This window comes from Phycodurus eques, chromosome 8 (genome assembly GCF_024500275.1).
Source record: "Phycodurus eques isolate BA_2022a chromosome 8, UOR_Pequ_1.1, whole genome shotgun sequence".
NCBI lineage: Eukaryota > Metazoa > Chordata > Actinopteri > Syngnathiformes > Syngnathidae > Phycodurus > Phycodurus eques.
The window spans coordinates 20,352,855-20,371,398 of NC_084532.1; the positions used below are offsets into that span (position 1 = coordinate 20,352,855).

General features: G+C 40.3%; 2 protein-coding genes across 2 annotated transcripts; one reads left to right on the forward strand and one right to left on the reverse strand.

Moving 5' to 3' along the window:
• The first annotated feature begins 441 nt into the window (after positions 1-441).
• On the forward strand, positions 442-9,109 carry LOC133406276 (spindlin-1-like). Its single transcript, XM_061683776.1, has 5 exons — positions 442-738; positions 1,242-1,287; positions 3,526-3,773; positions 4,726-4,959; positions 8,385-9,109. Exons 2-5 carry the CDS (start codon positions 1,268-1,270, stop codon positions 8,588-8,590), a joined length of 708 nt encoding a protein of 235 aa, XP_061539760.1. The 5' UTR covers positions 442-738; positions 1,242-1,267; the 3' UTR covers positions 8,591-9,109.
• A 40-nt stretch (positions 9,110-9,149) lies between these two features.
• micos13 (mitochondrial contact site and cristae organizing system subunit 13) lies at positions 9,150-17,872 on the reverse strand. Its single transcript, XM_061683777.1, has 4 exons — positions 17,481-17,872; positions 16,978-17,134; positions 14,490-14,547; positions 9,150-13,121 (listed from the first exon to the last, which is right to left on the reverse strand). Exons 1-4 carry the CDS (start codon positions 17,507-17,509, stop codon positions 13,024-13,026), a joined length of 342 nt encoding a protein of 113 aa, XP_061539761.1. The 5' UTR covers positions 17,510-17,872; the 3' UTR covers positions 9,150-13,023.
• Between the last annotated feature and the right edge of the window lie 672 nt (positions 17,873-18,544).

Sequence of the window (18,544 nt, forward strand, 5' to 3'; positions counted from 1 at the left end):
TTAAAAACGTAGTATGAATTCATTAGTATATTATGTTGGTAGATCATTTTCAGAAATGGGGAACATTTTACTTTAAAAAATAACTATTTTTTATGGACGTTTCTGCCAGTAAAAGAAATGTATGGGGGAAAAAAAGGTTTAAAATAATAATAATTTAAAAAAAATTTACCTATGAGATAGTTTCTCATTTTGATTGAATAGCTGATACTTACTATATTGCAAATGTGATTTAATATCTCATAACTGTGACTTAGTATCTCATTTCTCATAGTATCTCACTTTTTTTTCTTTCGTACAAAATTTATACTACAACAATTTTCCCATGTTAAAATTTTAAATACTGCCTACCATGTCCACTGAGCTGGCCCGCAGAACTTGTCCGCCTACATTGCCCAGCGTCCATAGCGCGCATGCCCACGTCTTCTCTGGTTGGCCGGGGCCAAAAGGCATGCTTGGGAAACGAAGTCCTCGCCCTCCATCTCCCGCTTTTCACGCAGCTTTCGCGAGATTTCCCCGAGTCGGGTTCTGTGTGGAGCAGCATTTTCTTTGGCAGACGAACAGAACCGAAATGAAATCTGCGTGCAGGTGAAAGCAGACGAAAAGCTCGTCGGCGACCAGTCAGTGTGTGCTTTTCGGCTGTCAGTGGAACTTCGAAAGGGGCGGATGTAGCTTCTCGCCGCCCCTTGCCTCCCTGAAACGTCTGCATTGAGGTGGCGCTCGGACAAGCGAGGGAAACTGGTAACATGACATTACAGAATTAAACTATGACCTTATATGTTGGATGTAAGCCAGCACAGGTGTGTCGGCGCCTTCTATAGCCTTCGTCTCGTCACATTTGGGACGTACTTCTTTTTTTTTTTTTATGTGTCATTTTGCCAGCACTAGCTGTCGGTTCGACACGGCTGGCGTACCGAACAGGGTCTCGTTAGTTCCAAAGTGTTCCTTAGCGTTGAGCTAACTGCTAGTTAGCCGTGCCAGACGGTGGCACACGCCCACACACATACATACATACACATAATCACTTCCATTGCGATCGACGCAGTTTAGGTGACGTAAATACACAGGAAGTGGTTCCGGAGGATGGGATCGCATTGGCTGAGGGGAGCTGTCGATCTGCGCGCATTACGATGACGTCAGTCGTTGGCGCAATTTGCTCAAGATGTTTTGGGAAATGTTTCACATACTGTAGCTATTTCACTAGCCAACTGAATAACTAAAACAATGTTCTGTTTTCCTTTCAGCCTGTAACCTTCGAATTTGTGGAGGCATGTCAAAGAAAAGAGGCAGGTATGTTAATACTAAAATGCATTTAGGGGATGTTCGGAAATTTAATCTTACGCTCTCACTGCTCTAAGAGTGCAGAGTTCAGAGAGGCAGAGCGCGCCCCATTTTCTAGGAATTTACGAACGAATGTGTTGCCCGTGGGCAGGGATACGTCAGTGCGTTCGCCATATTGAATGTGTCAGTTGTGCCTGTTATCGTCTCGTCCTGTCTGACGCTCCAGCCGCTCCGTCTCCTCAGTCAGAGCGTCAGGAGTGCTCTCCGACACTCCCAATCACTGAACGGCACACTCCAACAACACTCTGAACCCTAACATTTGGAAATTCACTTCAAGTGCGCGCTCAATACTCCGGAAGGTTCGTAAACTCAAGAGCATTGTTGGAGTGTGCCGTTCGGTTATTCCGAGCGCCACATTCTGGGAGTGCCGGAGCGCACTTCCGGCGGTCTGATTTAGGAGACAGAGCGTCAGGCAGGACGAGATGTTTACTGGCAAAACTGACACATTCAGTATGGCTGATGCACTGACATATCCCTGCCAATGGCCAACACGCTTGTTCGTAAAGTCATAGAAAATGGAGCGCGTTCTGCCCCTCTGAACACTGCACTCTCAGAGCGTTAGATTAAATTTATGAACATTCCCTTAGTCTGAAACAATGTATAAACTAAACTTTTAAAAAATCTCCCAAGGGCGGTACGAGTTGTATGGAAAATTATGGTGCATCGATCAAACAAATGTTTCTTAATACAGCATATATTAAGTGCATTTACGATTAAATCTTATTTTTTTATTTTAACACATTTTGTAACACATTACACAAGACATATTCAAACTACGGCCCTTTGCGGCCCACCACCTGTTTTTCAAGCGGCCCAAGGCATATACAAAAATTGTATCCCGTGTCCTTTGCCTGCATTGTAATACTGGCCTTCTACACTGTGTGGCAAGACAGGAGAAGAGAAGATTCGAAAATGTTCTCATTGCTCACTTCCTTGTTTTCCACTAATCACCTCGCCTCAGAATCGCAATTGTTTGCTCCACTTTCTGCTGTTTAGAAAGGTCAGCTTAGTACCAATGGCTATTGTTTTGGTTCTGAACGTGTAGATGAGATTCTGCTGTTGCTCAATGCTAGGGAGGATCTATTATAGCTGAATACAGAGCCACCCAAAAATCCTGACAAATCCTTGACTTGCTGATTTCTTTGAATGTTTCAAAAGTCACTCATGGTTTTGTATTGTTCATTTGAAATTTAATTGAAACATAAAGTGGATCAAATTCACATTGTAAAACCTACATTAACTGAGAATATTCCCGGTACCATCTTTCATTTGGAATGTTCATCCATAAATTAGATAAATTATCCATAAATTAGTGGTACACACATTGATGTTTGCACCACCTTTTTTGTAGCAATTTAGCCACAGTTTCACAAATCCCTGACTATCATCTTACAACATTTTGGAAGTCACTGAAGCACATGTATTTCTGATGCATTTTTCAAGCGTTGGGAGATCCCAATCTCATGTATCATGCTTGTACAAGCTGGTAACGCTCTTGTTAGGGGTGCCTTTGCAACGTAAATGTAATACAGTGGAACATCTTGGTCAAGGTGACATTGTTGACATACAGTACTTATAGGCGAGTCGCTTTCATGACCTGCGAGGAATTTGTGTGCTTGCCAAAGGTGAATGGCTTGACAAAAAAAAGAAAAATGTTTTACTGTACCAGAAATAGCATGTTCCAGACTTACTTAATACTTGGTTTGTATTCCGCAACCATGATGCTCTCTCTCTCTCTCTGTCAGTGCTCTATGTACAATAGACAATCAATAGAACCATTACACCATGGCCACCACGTCAACATTCAACATGGCTGCCACATAGGCACAGGAGGCATGTCTTTTGGAATTGGCTCGATTCATATTGTATATCTATGACCTGGAAATACATCAGTCCCATTCTCTGCCTACATTGCGCCACAGTGCTAGGAAACAACAGCGGCCAATTCTGGAACTAACAGATTTTGTTAACTGCAAATGGAAACCATTTTTGGACACATTGTTCAGTCCTAACGGTCTGTTTTATCCAATATACGCTATATCGTGGTCTGTTTTATCTTGGTAGTTCACTGTAGTTCCTTAAAGGTCATATTTCAGAATGATAACCCCACAGATTTACTGTATGTACTCTCGATGCCCCAAGTCAGAGGCCACCCTCTGAGGGCAATAAAACCCTTTCATTTGGCAGGAAGCGAAGCATCGGGGAGCTGAGCGATGCCGGGAGCCCCGACCCCAACTGCATCCTGGGCGTGCGCATTCAGCACAACTGGCGCGAGAAGGGCAACCAGAGCAAATGGAAAGGCACCGTGCTGGACCGACTCGGTGTTAACCCGTCACTCTTCATGGTCAAGTACGACGGCTTTGACTGCGTCTACGGCATTGAGCTGTTTAAGGACGAGCGCGTGTCTAACCTGCAGGTCCTCTCAGAAAGTGTCGGTATGTCCATGAAAACATGTCCCTTATTATTCTTCTGACAAATGAATGTCCTTTTAGGGGCGTGAACATGCCTGAGAGTCACCAATTGTTTTCAAGTCTGTGTATCCTGGTGAATGTGTTGTTTAGGGGTGCCTGAACACAACCACTCAAAACACCCTCAATAACTCCACACACACCACAAAGTTTAAAAAAAGATTCAGCCCAGATATAAGTTTAATTAACATGAAATTGGGTGGCCATATCTAGCATAACAGGACTCATGAACATGTCTCAAGGACCAATGGCTGAAATTGAACAGGAACTCAGCAGTTTTGGTTGAAGCGGGGATCATACTATAACTAACTCCTACTAGAGAATCGGCCCTAATGAGCCCCAATCAGAACAATGACTCACCTGTTTGGGGGCCTCAATGTGCCTGAAAACTAACAAATGTTTGCAAGTGTATATATCCTAGAGAAAATGTGTATTTTAGAGGTCTGCGATCAACAAGTTAGGAAAGAAAATATCCGCTCCTGACACCAGTTTCACTGAACAACTTGAAACTTGGTGGAAATATTTATCATAACTGGATGCTTAGAAAAAGTCTCAAGGATCCATTCCCAAAATGTAACATGAAGTTGGCAATTTTCGTTTGGGCATTTTGGGTGATTTACAGGGTACATACTGACAAACGCCTACTTGGAGATACACCCAAATGAACCCTAAAAGCAAGCCAGTAACCTACTAGACAGATGGGCGACGCTAAAATCTTTTGCCTATGCGATCTATTGTGATTGGCGCTTTACTCAAAGGTTGATGATCATTTCAAAGATTCTCCTTGGAATTGTGGGTGCAAGTGCCTGTTCATCACTGCTGAAAGCATTAGTTCATTCTAATTATTTTTACTGTGGTTGTACCTCAAATTGTGCGTAATTTTGGGGGGGGGATTCATCTCATGCATCTTTGTGCACAGTAAACAACAGGATCAAGATACCCACGGGGGCCGAGGAGCTGGTCGGCAAAGCCGTGGAGCATCTCTTTGAAAAGGAAGATGGTGAGAAGAACGAGTGGCGAGGGATGGTGCTCTCCAGAGCGCCAATCATGACCAACTGGTATTATATCACCTATGAAAAGGACCCAGTTCTTTATATGTACCAACTGTGGGACGACTATGCCGACGGGGACCTCAGGATTCTGCCCGAAGCGGGTACGTAATGGCGTGTCCAGAACAACCATTTTTAATTGTGTCTCTGGGCTCCCCATTGGAAAGTGTGTCAAGACTAATTATTTTTACTACATTATTTAACCACCAAGATTTGCACCATCTGACATGCATTCCATGAGTCCCCAGCATTATTAGCATACAGTAACTACTCTTTCTATAGGGAAAAGTATTAAGACACCTGGTTCACATCTATAGGTGAACTATACTGTAGGATATACTGTAGACAGATGTGAATTATAAACTGCACTGGAATAAATAGAGACTATACATTAGCGCTTGAAGATTATGGCCAAAATAATAATCACAATTATTTTGATCAATATTGTAATCAGGATTATTAATCCCGATTATGCCTCATGTTAGGGAAAAATTGCACTACTTTTTAACAAAAAATATGTAACAGTTTTCAGTTTTCAAAATGATAGATAATTAAAAAAATAAATGTACAAAAAAAATGCTACTTTCACAAGGGCTAACTGAATAAATGTGTTATTACAAAGTGCAATCAGGAATTGCAATTTAATGGAAGTAAATACAGTTTATGCATAGAAGGCAATAACATTAGGCTCTAAGAACCGACTTTTCATTTGAAAATCCCTGTCGTCAATATAGTGAATTGTCAAGGACGTTACGTTACCATTTTTCATCTTGACCATTGGTCAGTTGTGCACGGTCACAAACTGCAAAGAATAGTTGTGATTTCCCTCTCTATTTTTTTTCCCATTGCGGTCATGCCAGCTGAAAAGTTGAAGTCAAGGCAGCCGCTACAATAATTGAAATTAGTGTCTTACCCTGACACGCCACCTCTCCGCCAACGTGCTGAGAGGTCCAACTTCAAAATAAAAGCGTCATATATTACTACATTGGACAGCAATGCCATTTTAGGCTTTTATTTTTAACTTGGCACTGGGGCGCAGTGCCGGAGCCTAATGAAGCCTTAACCATGTGTTTCGCCCCCTGGTGGCTGGTTGACTAGGTTACGGGCATGCAGCAGTGCCCACATTTTAAATGTAAAAAATCGCCGACGATCAGGCTCATTTAATCGTGGCAGCAAAAATCGTGATCAGGATTAAAATTCCATTAATTGTGCAACCCTACTTTACATTCAGAAGTGAACAGTAACAGTAAGAATTGTACAGCATTGTGTGTAGGAAAATAACTATACATGGATCAATAAGTAGTCTACAGTAAATGCATGTATCCAAGCATGGCGCGGACTTTATATTTTTTTTTTCCACACTGGATTATTTCTAGTTCTGTTTATTTCTATTGTGCGAGGTGTCGGTTATCATGAATAACTGATCAGCAGACCGATCGGATTAATCATATGGCACGTACATTGTGTGCATTAATTTGCCTGAGCGTGCTGCAGACTTTTTCTTATGGACTCTGGATTATTTCGAGTCATTCTGTTTTATTTTTTTATTTTTTGCAAAAGGTGGCAGTTATCATCAGTAATTTGAAAGTAACTATTGCCTAACAGTACAGTCTTCCCTCACCATATCACCATTCACTGTATTGCAGATTTTGAAATTATGTACAGATCTAATTTTAACACATATTTTTCGCTATATTTCAGCGTGAAAGACAATGTCCAAAGTTTAGGATCATTTTACACACTACATCGTTAGTTAATGCAATATAGCCTTCCACCACTATTTAGAACGAATTTTAATCCCTCCACAGGTGGTCAAGGATAGACATAGGCGCCGGTGCACTTTCAATCACTTTACTAAATAAACAGTAAGAAAAACACACAAGTGCATTCATTTACGAGCTACCGAGGGCCACAACGCGATTAGCCACTTAACTATCGCTATCCTGAGCCCACATCAGCGTCACTCAACAAGCCAGGCCCCTGCCTTTTAAAGGCACACACATTCAAAGGCAGATGTACAACAGTGTAGAAAAATGAGGATGGCAAAACTAAGTGGACAAAAATAATACCTGCACCTCATCAAACAAATGTAAATATGAGTCAAAGACAACACAAGTAAACACAAAATGTAGTTTTTAAATGGTTCTTATTATTAAGTGAGAAAAAGAATCCAAACCTACATGGCCCTATGTGGAAAAAGTGATTGCCGTCCCTGTTAAAGCATAACTGTTGTTTATCATACCCAAGTTAAATTTCTCTAGTCACACCCAGGCCTGATACTACCATACACGTTCTCAATCAAGAAATCACTTAAATAGGACCTGCCTTACAAAGTGAAGTAGACCAAAAGATCCTCAAAAGCTAGACATCATGCATTTAAAGTAATTCAGGAACAATTGAGAAATAAAATAATTGAGATCTGTCAGTGTGGAAAAGGTTATAAAGCCATTTCTAAAGCTTTGGGACTCCAGCGAACCACAATGAGAGCCATTATTCACAAATGGCCAAAACATAGACAGTGGTGAACCTTCCCAGGAGTGGCTGGCTGACCAAAATGAATCATCCAAGAGGTCACAAAAGACCCCACAACAACATCCAAAGAACTGCACGCCTAACCTGCCTCAGTTAAGGTCAGTGTTCATGACCCCACCATAAGAATTGAGTTCCAAGACGAAAACCACTGCTGAGCAAAAAGAACATTAAGGCTCGTCTCAATTTTGCCAGAAGACATCTTGATGATCCACAAGACTTTTGGGAAAATACTCTGTGGTCTGACGAGACAAAAGTTGAACTTTTTGGAAGGTGTGTGTCCCATTAAAGTAACACTGCATTTCAGAAAAAGAACATCATACCAACAGTAAAATATGGTGGTGGTAGTCTGATGGTTTGGGGCTGTTTTGCTGCTTAAGGACCCAGAAGACTTGCTATGATAAATCCTGAAGGAGAATGTCCGGCCATCTGTTCGTGACCTGTTCGTTAGCAGGACAATGATCACCACCAGCAAGTCCATCTCTGAATGGGTGAAGAAAAACAAAATTAAGATTTTGGAGGTGGAATCCTATTGAGATGCTGTGGCATGACCTTACAAAGGCGGTTCATCCTTGAAAACCCTCCAATGTGGCTAAATTACAACAACTCTGTTAAGATGGGTGGGCCAAAATTCCTATACAGCGCTGTAAGAGACTCATTGCAAATTATCGCTAACACTCGATTGCAGTTGTTGCTGCTAAGTGTGGTCCAACCAGGTATTAGATTTAGGGCGCAATCACGTTTTGCTCACAGGGCCATGTAGGTTTGGATTTTTTTTTCTCCCTTAATAATAAAAATCTTCATTTAAAAACTGCATTTTGTGTTTACTTGTGCTGTCTATGACTAATATTTAAATTTTTTTGATGGAAACATTTAAGTGTGACAAACATGCAAAAAAATAAGACACCAGGAAGGGGGCAAACACTTTTTCACACCACTGTACTTTAAAAATGCCACACACATTTTGATCAAAACATCTCAACATTTCCATTTTGTTCAGAAAACAAACACCTGCTGCCTGCCGACAGGAAGCCGGGGGAAGAGACTGAGAGCCTGGTGGGCAAACAGGTGGAGTACGTGACGGACAAAGGTGTGAAAAGGACCGGCCTGGTCATCTACCAGGTCCCTGCCAAGCCCTCCGTCTACTACATCAAATATGATGATGACTTTCACATCCACGTCTATGACCTGGTGAAAACCACCTAGAAAGAGAGATCCCTCCCTCACCCATCTTTCGAATTTCTTATTTAAAGCCATTGCAGAATAGTTGACGCTTTCTAATTCATGTACCCTTTTTTTGTTTTTTTCTTTGTATGTTTGCACAGCACAATTGTAGCGTTCAATCTACTTGCCGTGTCTGCATTTCCAAGTGTAAAAGGCCATATTTCTGTTTGCTGACACACAAAGTTGGGATACACCCCACTCCACATTGGCATTAATTGGACTAACAAGGGAGTTAAATCCATTATTTCTGGAATTATACGTACTTAAAAGTCGGGACGAATGGAATACCGCACAAGTGCTTTACAAGACATTTAGTGTTTAGCCTCTATTTGGCTATGTTATGAAATGCATCATTATCGCAGGGTATCTGCTCCTTTAACAACAGTGCATTCTTTGTAATGCTTAGAAGGATGACATTTGCTTGCATCCCAATGACACCATTAAAAAAAAAAAAAAAATCATCAAGTGCCTTCAGGCTCACTTATTTTTTATTAATTTTTTCCCCAATACTTTTCATATCTCAGAGCAGGGGTGGAGGAACCATGTACTAAAACAAATACAACCTCAGACAAATGCTTAACCCCCAAATGCTTATAATACTTTTTTTTTTTTTCCATAAATAGCAGTTTTGCCCTTCTAGGGTAAAAGGTTCCCCACCTGTGTCTTTGAGATCGCGTATAAAGGCTTTTTATTTTTGTTGTTGTGTTCAAGTGTCTTCTCAATAGGCAACTTGCAAAAATGCTTGCAGTCAAGTGTGTCCTGGTGCTTGTTGTGCTTGGCAGTAAAAAAACAAAAAAGATGCAGTATGAAAAACTTTATATACAAAACCACCAGTGGTCGTATAATCTGTTGATATTGTCAGGAGCACTTTATTGTACAACGTTTACATGTTTAGATTAGTTTTTCTCCCTCTGCCCAATAATATGCTTCATTTACAGGCATGATGGTTAAAAAAAAAAACATTGCTGCACTTTCAGTATTTAATGTGTACAAGTTGTGTGAAATTGTTGTGAATATTTCATCCAAACAATAAACAGGTAGCTCAAACCAATTCTGGTTGTAGTTGTGTGATTTCTCAGTAGTTCACCAAACTCATGGGGGTGGAGGATGCCATACTCTTCTAAAAACAACAAAACCTCAGATGTATCATTTATCTAAAATCGAATTTGAATGAAACTTTAAAAAAAGAACATTGGTTATTTGGCTCGAATTTATCTTTGCACTTCATTTCCTCCTGCACCTGTAAACTTATTTTAAGGTAAACAAGATTTTTGCAGAAGTTTGTTATGATTCTATATTCCTGTACACGTGAAGATGAAAAAATCCAAATAATCATTGTGGAACAGGGAGCGGTTGTAGAACCTGTTTTAATAGTGTGAAACTCACCATACAAGACCTACATGGGGATTTTTATCAATCATTGACTCCCTAAAAATAAGACACTCACCAGCCACATTAGCCACTTATTACAAAATGCCTTTAACAAGATTACACTTTTTTTTTTTTTTTGATATTGTCAACAATATATACATTTGGCTAAGGCTAAAATATTAAATTACAATGTGAGAATTAACTTTGTAAAGGCAGAATTTTATTATTGAATTATATTGGCTCTTGTGAGATGGTTCTGATTCATCTACAGTCTCCGAAAAATATTCAAATCTTCAATTTTTCCACATTTTGTGACAGCCTTTTTGTCTCTAAATTCCATACACAACAGCGCACAATGGCAACAAAGGTTTCGTAAACTTAGACTGTACATATTTATTTTTGAAAATACATTGTCAAAAATCCAAAACAAAATTTCACATTGTCAAGTGGTGTTGAATTAAATTAATATACTCAATTTTGGAATAAGGCTATAATGAAACAAAATGTGGAAAAGGTGAAGCACTGTGAATACTTGCACTGTAGTGTATATGCAACTACTGACACAAAAGAAAAGTTTTAAGATTGTATTAATTACGCCATCCATTTTAGCCGAGTTTCGGCAAGAGGTGGGCGACATCCTGGACTGGTCGCATCCAATCACAGGGCCCATAACCATTCGCACCTGAGGACAATTGAGTCTCCATTTAACCTAACAAGCATGTTTTGGGGCAGTGGGAGCATAGCAAAGAAATATCCGGCCAAAAAGTAAATTATTTGAGGACAAATTGAGCAGTAGTTGTTTATTTAAAAACTTTATATTATAGCATTATGTACAATACTACAAACCCAATTCCAATGAAGTTGGGACGTTGTGTTAAAAATAAATAAAAACAGAATACAAATCATGTTCAACCTATATTTAATTGAATACATTACAAAGACAAGATATTTAATGTTCAAACTGATAAACTTGATTGTTTTTAGCAAATAATCATGAACTTAGAATTTTATGGTTGCAACATGTTCCAAAAATGCTGGGACAGGGGAAAAAAAAGACTGAGTAAGTTGAGGAATGCTCATCAAACACCTGTTTGGAACATCCCACAGGTGAACAGGCTAATTGGGAACAGGTGGGTGCCATGATTGGGTATAAAAGGAGCTTCCCTGAATTGTTCAGTCATTCACAAGCAAAGATGGGGCGAGGTTCACCTCTTTGTGAACTAGTGTGTGAGAAAATAGTCCAACAGTTTAAGGACAATGTTCCTCAATGTACAATTGCTAGGACTTTAGGGATTTCATCATCTACAGTCCATAACGTCATCAAAAGGTTCAGAGAATCTGGAGAAATCAACTGCATGTAAGCGGCAAGGCCGAAAACCAAGATTGAATGCCCGTGACCTTCGATCCCTTAGGCGGCACTGCATCAAAAACCGACATTAATGTGTAAAGGATATCACCACGTGGGCTCAGGAACACTTCAGAAAACCAATGTCAGTAAATACAGTTTGGCGCTACATCCGTAAGTGCAACTTGAAACTCTACTATGCAAAGCAAAAGCCATTTATCAACAACACCCAGAAACGCCGCCGGCTTCTCTGGGCCCGAGCTCATCTAAGATGGACTGATGCAAAGTGGAAAAGTGTTCTGTGGTCCGACAACTCTACATTTCAAATTGTTTTTGGATATTGTGGACGTCGTGTCCTCCGCGCAAAAGAGCAAAAGAACCATCCGGACTGTTATGGACGCAAAGTTCAAAAGCCAGCATCTGTGTTGGTATGGGGCTGTGTTAGTGCCAATGGCATGGGTAACTTACACATCTGTGAAGGCACCATTAATGCTGAAAGGTACATACAGGTTTTGGAGAAACATATGCTGCCATCCAAGCAATGTCTTTTTCGTGGATGCCCCTGCTTATTTCAGCAAGACAATGCCAAACCACATTCTGCATGTGTTACAACAGTGTGGCTTCGTAGTAAAAGAGTGCAGGTACGAGACTGGCCTGCCTGCAGTCCAGACCTGTCTCCCATTGAAAATGTGTGGCGCATTATGAAGTGTAAAATACGACAACTGAAGCTGTACATCAAGCAAGATTGGGAAAGAATTCCATCTACAAAGCTTCAACAAATAGTGTCTTCAGTTCCCAAACGTTTATTGAATGTTGTTAAAAGAAAAGGTGATGTAACACACTGGTAAACATGACCCTGTCCCAGCTTTTTTCGAATGTGTTGCAGCCATTTTAAGTTAATGATTATTTGCTAAAAACAACAGCGTGGCTTCGTAGTAAAAGAGTGCGGGTACTAGACTGGCCTGCCTGCTGTCCAGACCTGTCTCCCATTGAAAATGTGTGGCGCATTATGAAGCGTAAAATACGACAACGGAGACCCCGGACTGTTGAAGAGCTGACGCTGTACATCGAGCAAAAATGGGAAATAATTCCACGTACAAAGCTTCGACAATTAGTGTCTTCAGTTCCCAAACATTTATTGAATGTTGTTAAAAGAAAAGGTGATGTAGCCCAGTGGTAAACATGACTCTGTCCCAGCTTTTTTGAAACGTGTTGCAGCCATAAAATTCTAAGTTAATGATTATTTGCTAAAAACAGTTTATCAGTTTGAACATTCAATATCTTGTCTTTTTAGTGTATTCAATTAAATATAAGTTGAGCATGATTTGCAAATCATTGTATTGTTTTTATTTATATTCAACACAATGTCTCAACTTCATTGGAATTGGGGTTGTACAACCTGCATCCCTTGAATTTAACAACTTGGTGAACATCTATTCTATAGAACACACTATTATATTAGGAGCATTAGTGTACTCTTTTTTAATATACAGTATACATAACAGTTCCTCTGAGGTCTTATTTGCGTTTACAATTACATGGCCAAGCCAAATGTTATCGCTGGGCGTATGTGTCCTACCTGGCTTACATTCCCCACCCATGCTCAATAGGCAACAATTCTTGAGGACATGTCAGTCAAGTGCAAAGTGATAAAGACATTTAATAACAATAATCCGTTTGTCCCCAGAGGTGTTACTGTTCACTTGGCGAGGTCTTTAACATATTGCAAGCCCCGAGTGGAATATTCGGTTGCTTTTCTTGGCGCCTCCGACAGAGCTGAAATGGACGACCGCACCCCTGCAACAGAGTCAAACAAAGATTAGCAGCTGTCTTATGCAGAAACAACCAGAAACTTAAACATTGAAAGATATTGGGTGAAAAAAAATAAATACAGTGGTACCACATATGGCCTTAAAAGTCATGCCAAAACGTGTAATGACTGATGGAAATTTACGGGGCTGCTACATGTGATCAGGTCCACAATAATGCCTAGCGCTATTCTGTAGGTATTGCTCAGACTAATACAATTACGTACCAGTCTATTCATCTTCTATTCTTTGGTGGACTTCACCCTTTTGTTCATTGGTGTTACATTACAAAAACAAATAAGCCAAACTCCAAATGGTTTGGATGGTCACTGAGCTGATGTTTTGCATGATAATAGTTCAAAGTCCAAGTTTGTCCAAGCACAGAAAAAGTGAACTTAAAATTCAGTTTTTAAATGGTGATTTCATTTATTATGAGGGTGGGGGGAGAATCGATTCAGTTACCTGGCCCTGTGTGAAAAAGCAATGGCCCCCTAAACCTCATAACTGGTTGGGCCATCCTTAGCAGCAGCGACAACTGAAATCAAGCGTTTTCAATAACTGGTAATGACACTCTCACATCTCTGTGGAGACATTTTGGCTCACTCTTCCTTGCAGAATTGTTTGAATTCAGCTAAAATTGAGGGTTTTCGAGCATGAACTGCTTTTTTAAAACGTCATGCCACTGCATTTTAATCGGATTCAAGACTAAACTTGGATCAGGCCACTCCAAAACATTATTTTTGTTTTTTTAAGCCATTCAGAAGTTGAGTTGCTTGTTTGTTTTGGATGGTTATCCTGCTGCATAACCGAAGTGCACTTCAGCTTGAGGTCACAAATTGGTGGCTGAACATTCTCCTTCAGGATTTTCTGTTAAAGAGCAGAATTCATGGATCAATCAATCACAGCAAGTTGTCCAGGTCCTGAAGGACCAAAACAGCCAAAGACCACCACACTACCACCACCATGTTTGACTGTTGGTATGATGTTCTTTTTGTGAAATGCTGTGTTACATTTACGCCAGATGTAACGAGACACACACCTTCCAAAAAGCTCAACTTTCATCTCGTCAGTCCATATAATATTCTCCCAAAAGTCTAAGGAAACATTCAGATGTTTATTTTGCAAAAGATAAGCGTTTATGTTGTTTTTGGTCAGTAGTGGTATTCACCTTGGAACTCTGCCATGATTTAACAAGGGGGGTAATTACTTTTTCCACACAAGACCAGGCAACTTTGAATCGTTTTTTTTTTTCCCTAATAAATGAAATCATTTAAAAACAGCATTTTAAGTTCACTTCGGTTATATTTGTCTGATATTTACATTTGTTTGATGATCTAATATTTATTTATTTGCTCACCAGAATTCCAGGCCTCTACCGGAGAGAATTCAACCTTGGGTAGCGTTGGAAGCTGAGCCTGTTGAGAAAGATTACATTCCATTCAAACTCCAGTGACATTAATGTTTATACGTTCATGTAGATTCTGAAGTCAGGTCTCAGCAAACGTTCAATGGAGGCAATTTGACTATTATTGACTGTTGAAGATGTTTCACCTTTAATCCTAAAGGCTGTTAAGGTTTTAAAGATTCAGAGTTCTGCCATTTGTCTTTTTTCGACATGCCCCCTCGGGCTGCTCACATGGGGGTTGTTGTTTTTACCTGGAATAGTACCCCTATTTACAGTATGTCTCTGATGGGTATGTCCCCTCACCTGACACACCTACCAGAGACATAAACGGGTCAACTCGACAAGATTCAGAATTGAAGAAGCCATCTGGATTAAAGATGAAATGTTTTCAACAACCAGTAAAAATCCAGTTGCCTTGATTCATCTTTTGTGGATTCAAATTGATATGTAACAATAGTTGTACAGTATGCCAACGTCACCTTGTTTTTAAAAATACAGGGGGTCCTCGGTTTACGTCATTGGAGGTTTTGCAGTTACAGAAGGCACATATTAAACTAAATTGTGGGGCAGTGTAAGAATACATGCTCACATAGGATAATGACAAAACAATGGCACTGATTAAAACACTGCAACGATAATGAGTTGAAACTCCCCCGCATAGGGCTTCTTAATAGCTGTTGCTGGCTAATGGCTAGTAGGAGCCCCTAAGATGTGGCTGATATTTGTCCATGTCAACGACATGTTTTTTTGGTTGTTTTTGTTGTGAAAATTGTGTATATTTCAGTTTATTTATTTGTTTTTTTTAGTTATTTATACAAAGTATGTGAAGTTTGCTTTCAGTGATGGGAGTTACTTGTTATTCATTGTAAATGTAAATCATTTAATGAAAGATATCTTTGCTTGTCCATCATCCTGGTTTTTGCTTTTTTTTTGAGGGGGGGTTTACATGGGCCTTCTTGCCTAGAGCCCCCAGGGGATCTAGAAACACCCCTGCCGAGAAGTGTTTTTCCCACAATTATTGACTAATTATAATATTTTGACATTCTGAACACCACATCATGAACCAGATTGCACAGTGGTGTAAGAATCTGTTATCACACGCCACAACGCGGCACGCTCAGTTACCACCACTTGTTTAATGTATTTATATTTCTGGCCTCCGAGTGATTTTTTTTATACAAACAGTTATAGTAATGACGACATTACTATTCTGCTAGCATAGGTTAGTTGAAGACTGCAGCTCGGAGTAGGTCTGCACAATTAATTGAATTTTAATCATGATCGCGATTTTGGATACCACGATTAAATGAGCCTGAACATCTGTGATTTTTTTACATTTAAAATGCGACCGTAATGAAAAAACTACAATAGAGAGGGAAATCACGACTGTTCTTTGCACTTCGTGTCCGTGCACGACTGACCAATGGTCAAGCAGAACAAAGGAAACGTACCGTCCTTGACAATTGACTATATTGACGACAGGGATTTTCAAATGAAAAGTCGGTGCTTGCAGCGTAATGTTTATTGCCTTCTATCCAATAACTGTATTTGCTTCCATTACGTTGCAATTCATGATTGGACTTTGTAGTAAGCAGCATTTATTCAGTTAGCCCTTGCTAAAGTAGAATTTTTTTTGGGGTACATTTACTTTTTTAATTATATATTATTTATTCTTATTTAAAGACTCATTTTGAACTGCAAACTGTTACATGTTGTTTATTAAAAAGAAGTGCAATAAAAATAAAGATTTTTCCCTAACATGAGGAATAATCGTGATTACAATACTGATAAAAATAATCGTGATTATCATTTTGGCCATAGTCATGCAGTCCTAGCTCAGCGTAAGAATAAGTCCACACACAGAACAAGAAGGTACACTCTGTTACCACTGTACCTGCTGTTTTTAATTTGATTGTTTATACGTGCCCTTCTATTGGCTGGCGGCTGGTCTGACTGGTTAGCACATCGGCCTCACAGTCCTGATTTTAAGCCGGCTTCGCCTGTGTGGAGTTTGCATGTCCTCCTTGTGGCTGCGTAGTTTTTCTCCAGGTACCCCGGTTTCCTCCCACATTCCAAAAACATGCATGCTAGGTTGATTGAAGACTCTAAATTGCCCCACAGGTGTGAATATGAGTGTGAATGATTGTTTGTCGATATGCTCAATCCAGTTCAGGGTGTACCGCGCCTCTCGTGCAGAGTCAGCTGGGATGGGCTCAAGCACACCCACCATTTTAGTCAGGATAAGCAGTATGGAAAAACGAAATACCGCGTCAGCATATGTTGATGAGTGACGTCTGCTCGTTCTGAATTGCGCACAAAACTTAACGTCGCCGCCTTAGACACAGAATCAGAATCATCTTTCAGAATCATCAGAACTCGGTCATAAACCGCTTAGCCCTTGTACAGGTGACGTGTCTCGATATAAGGTTGGTACTAGTACCTCCAGGCCAAAGTACTTCATCCACTCCTCCACAGCGGGTGGTATGGCTGTACTGGCACGCCCCAGGGCCTCGGAGCCCTGTTCAATGGAGCCCAGCAGCCCGGAGTCATAGGCCACGTAGAGAGCACCCCCTGCAATGGTCACCTTCGTGGCCAGTCTGGAATTTAAGATGGCAACAAAGACGTAAGCACACTTCTATTCCAACACGTCACATTCTAATAAAATAATGGTGCACTACTTGGAACGTGTCCTCAGTTTATTTTATTTTTTTATTAATTGTAGATATTAACTCGTTGATGTAAGACGTTCAGAAGGTTACAAAACAGAATGAAACCAGAACATATAGTAATAATGTGTTAAATTGGTACTGACTTAATTAATTCGATAGCCTAAGACAGCTAGTTCCGCCTGTTAAAACTGGCTGTCTTGGTTGCACGTCTCCATTTAGCTGACTCCTAAAACGTCAATAAAACACTGTGCACAAGAAGAAAAAAAACACTTACTTGATCACAGGGAAAATTTTTGCTGCCATGTTTCACAAAAGAGAGCTTCTCTTTCAAACCAATGCCGATTCTTGGTTTAAGAAGCGCACCAAAAACAGACAGTAGTGAAGGACACACTGTATGTCCATGAATGTGTCAATAAAGGTTCATTCAAAGTAATGGGGTTTACGACTATTGTCGTAAAACTGTCACAAACAGGCACCACATGCTTTATTTTATTTTTAATTCTTACATTTTCAGTCCCCCTCCACTTTTTATCCGTATACAATTAAACCAACTAAAGTACATTCTTAAACATGTTCATTCAAAATATTTTCACGAATAAAACGACAGTAACGATTTATACAGCCGGACGAAGAAAAATGTTGATAGTACAAACGTGTTCCATGACACGAGTTAACATGTCAAAACAATGTAATGCAAACGTACATTGGCCTAATTTATGACAAGCATTTCTTTCTGGCAAAAAAAAAAAAAAAAAAAAAAAAAAGGAGGGCGGGCTTTCTGGCATTCGCTCACGCGTTGTGAGGATTCCCACATAATTTCTAGGTAGGACACGCCCTGCTCCAATATTACTGGCTCCAGGACACGCGCGGCTGCACTATAATTGGCTGTTATATCCATGTAGACATGCCCTACTGCTTCCAGCTGGGAAGAGATGTGATTAAGTGCGGCGTCGATAATATTTCCCACTCACCGTAACCCACCCTAATACTAACCTTAACCCACCCTAAGCCTAACTATAACAAATGTCTTTGTTTTTATTTCGTACAAATGTGATGCTTCCGATGTTCACCTCGTAATATATCTGCACTGCCTCCGCTTCCCCCGACGTAGGAGCCAATCATATTGCAGTGGGGCGTGTCCTGCCTGGAAACTTGTGGGAATCCTAATAACGCTTCGCTCACCTGCTCATCTTCCGGTCACATGATTTCGACGTCATTCGTGTCGTCCGATGTTGCGAGGAGGGGGGCGTCGCTCCTCATCCCTACACAACATTCACCTTTCGAAGGGAGGCCACCGCTTCACTCCAAGTGGAAATAACACACATTCGGTTATTTTCT

Coding starts and splice junctions, on each gene's coding strand:
- micos13 (XM_061683777.1), bottom strand. CDS start 17,509: ATGGCAGCAAAAATTTTCCCTGTGATCAA. Junction 17,135..17,480: donor AAAATTTTCCCTGTGATCAA/GTAAGTGTTTTT, acceptor CTTAAATTCCAG/ACTGGCCACGAAGGTGACCA. Junction 14,548..16,977: donor TGAAGTACTTTGGCCTGGAG/GTACTAGTACCA, acceptor CTTTCTCAACAG/GCTCAGCTTCCAACGCTACC.
- LOC133406276 (XM_061683776.1), top strand. CDS start 1,268: ATGTCAAAGAAAAGAGGCAG. Junction 3,774..4,725: donor GGTCCTCTCAGAAAGTGTCG/GTATGTCCATGA, acceptor CTTTGTGCACAG/TAAACAACAGGATCAAGATA. Junction 4,960..8,384: donor CAGGATTCTGCCCGAAGCGG/GTACGTAATGGC, acceptor CATTTTGTTCAG/AAAACAAACACCTGCTGCCT.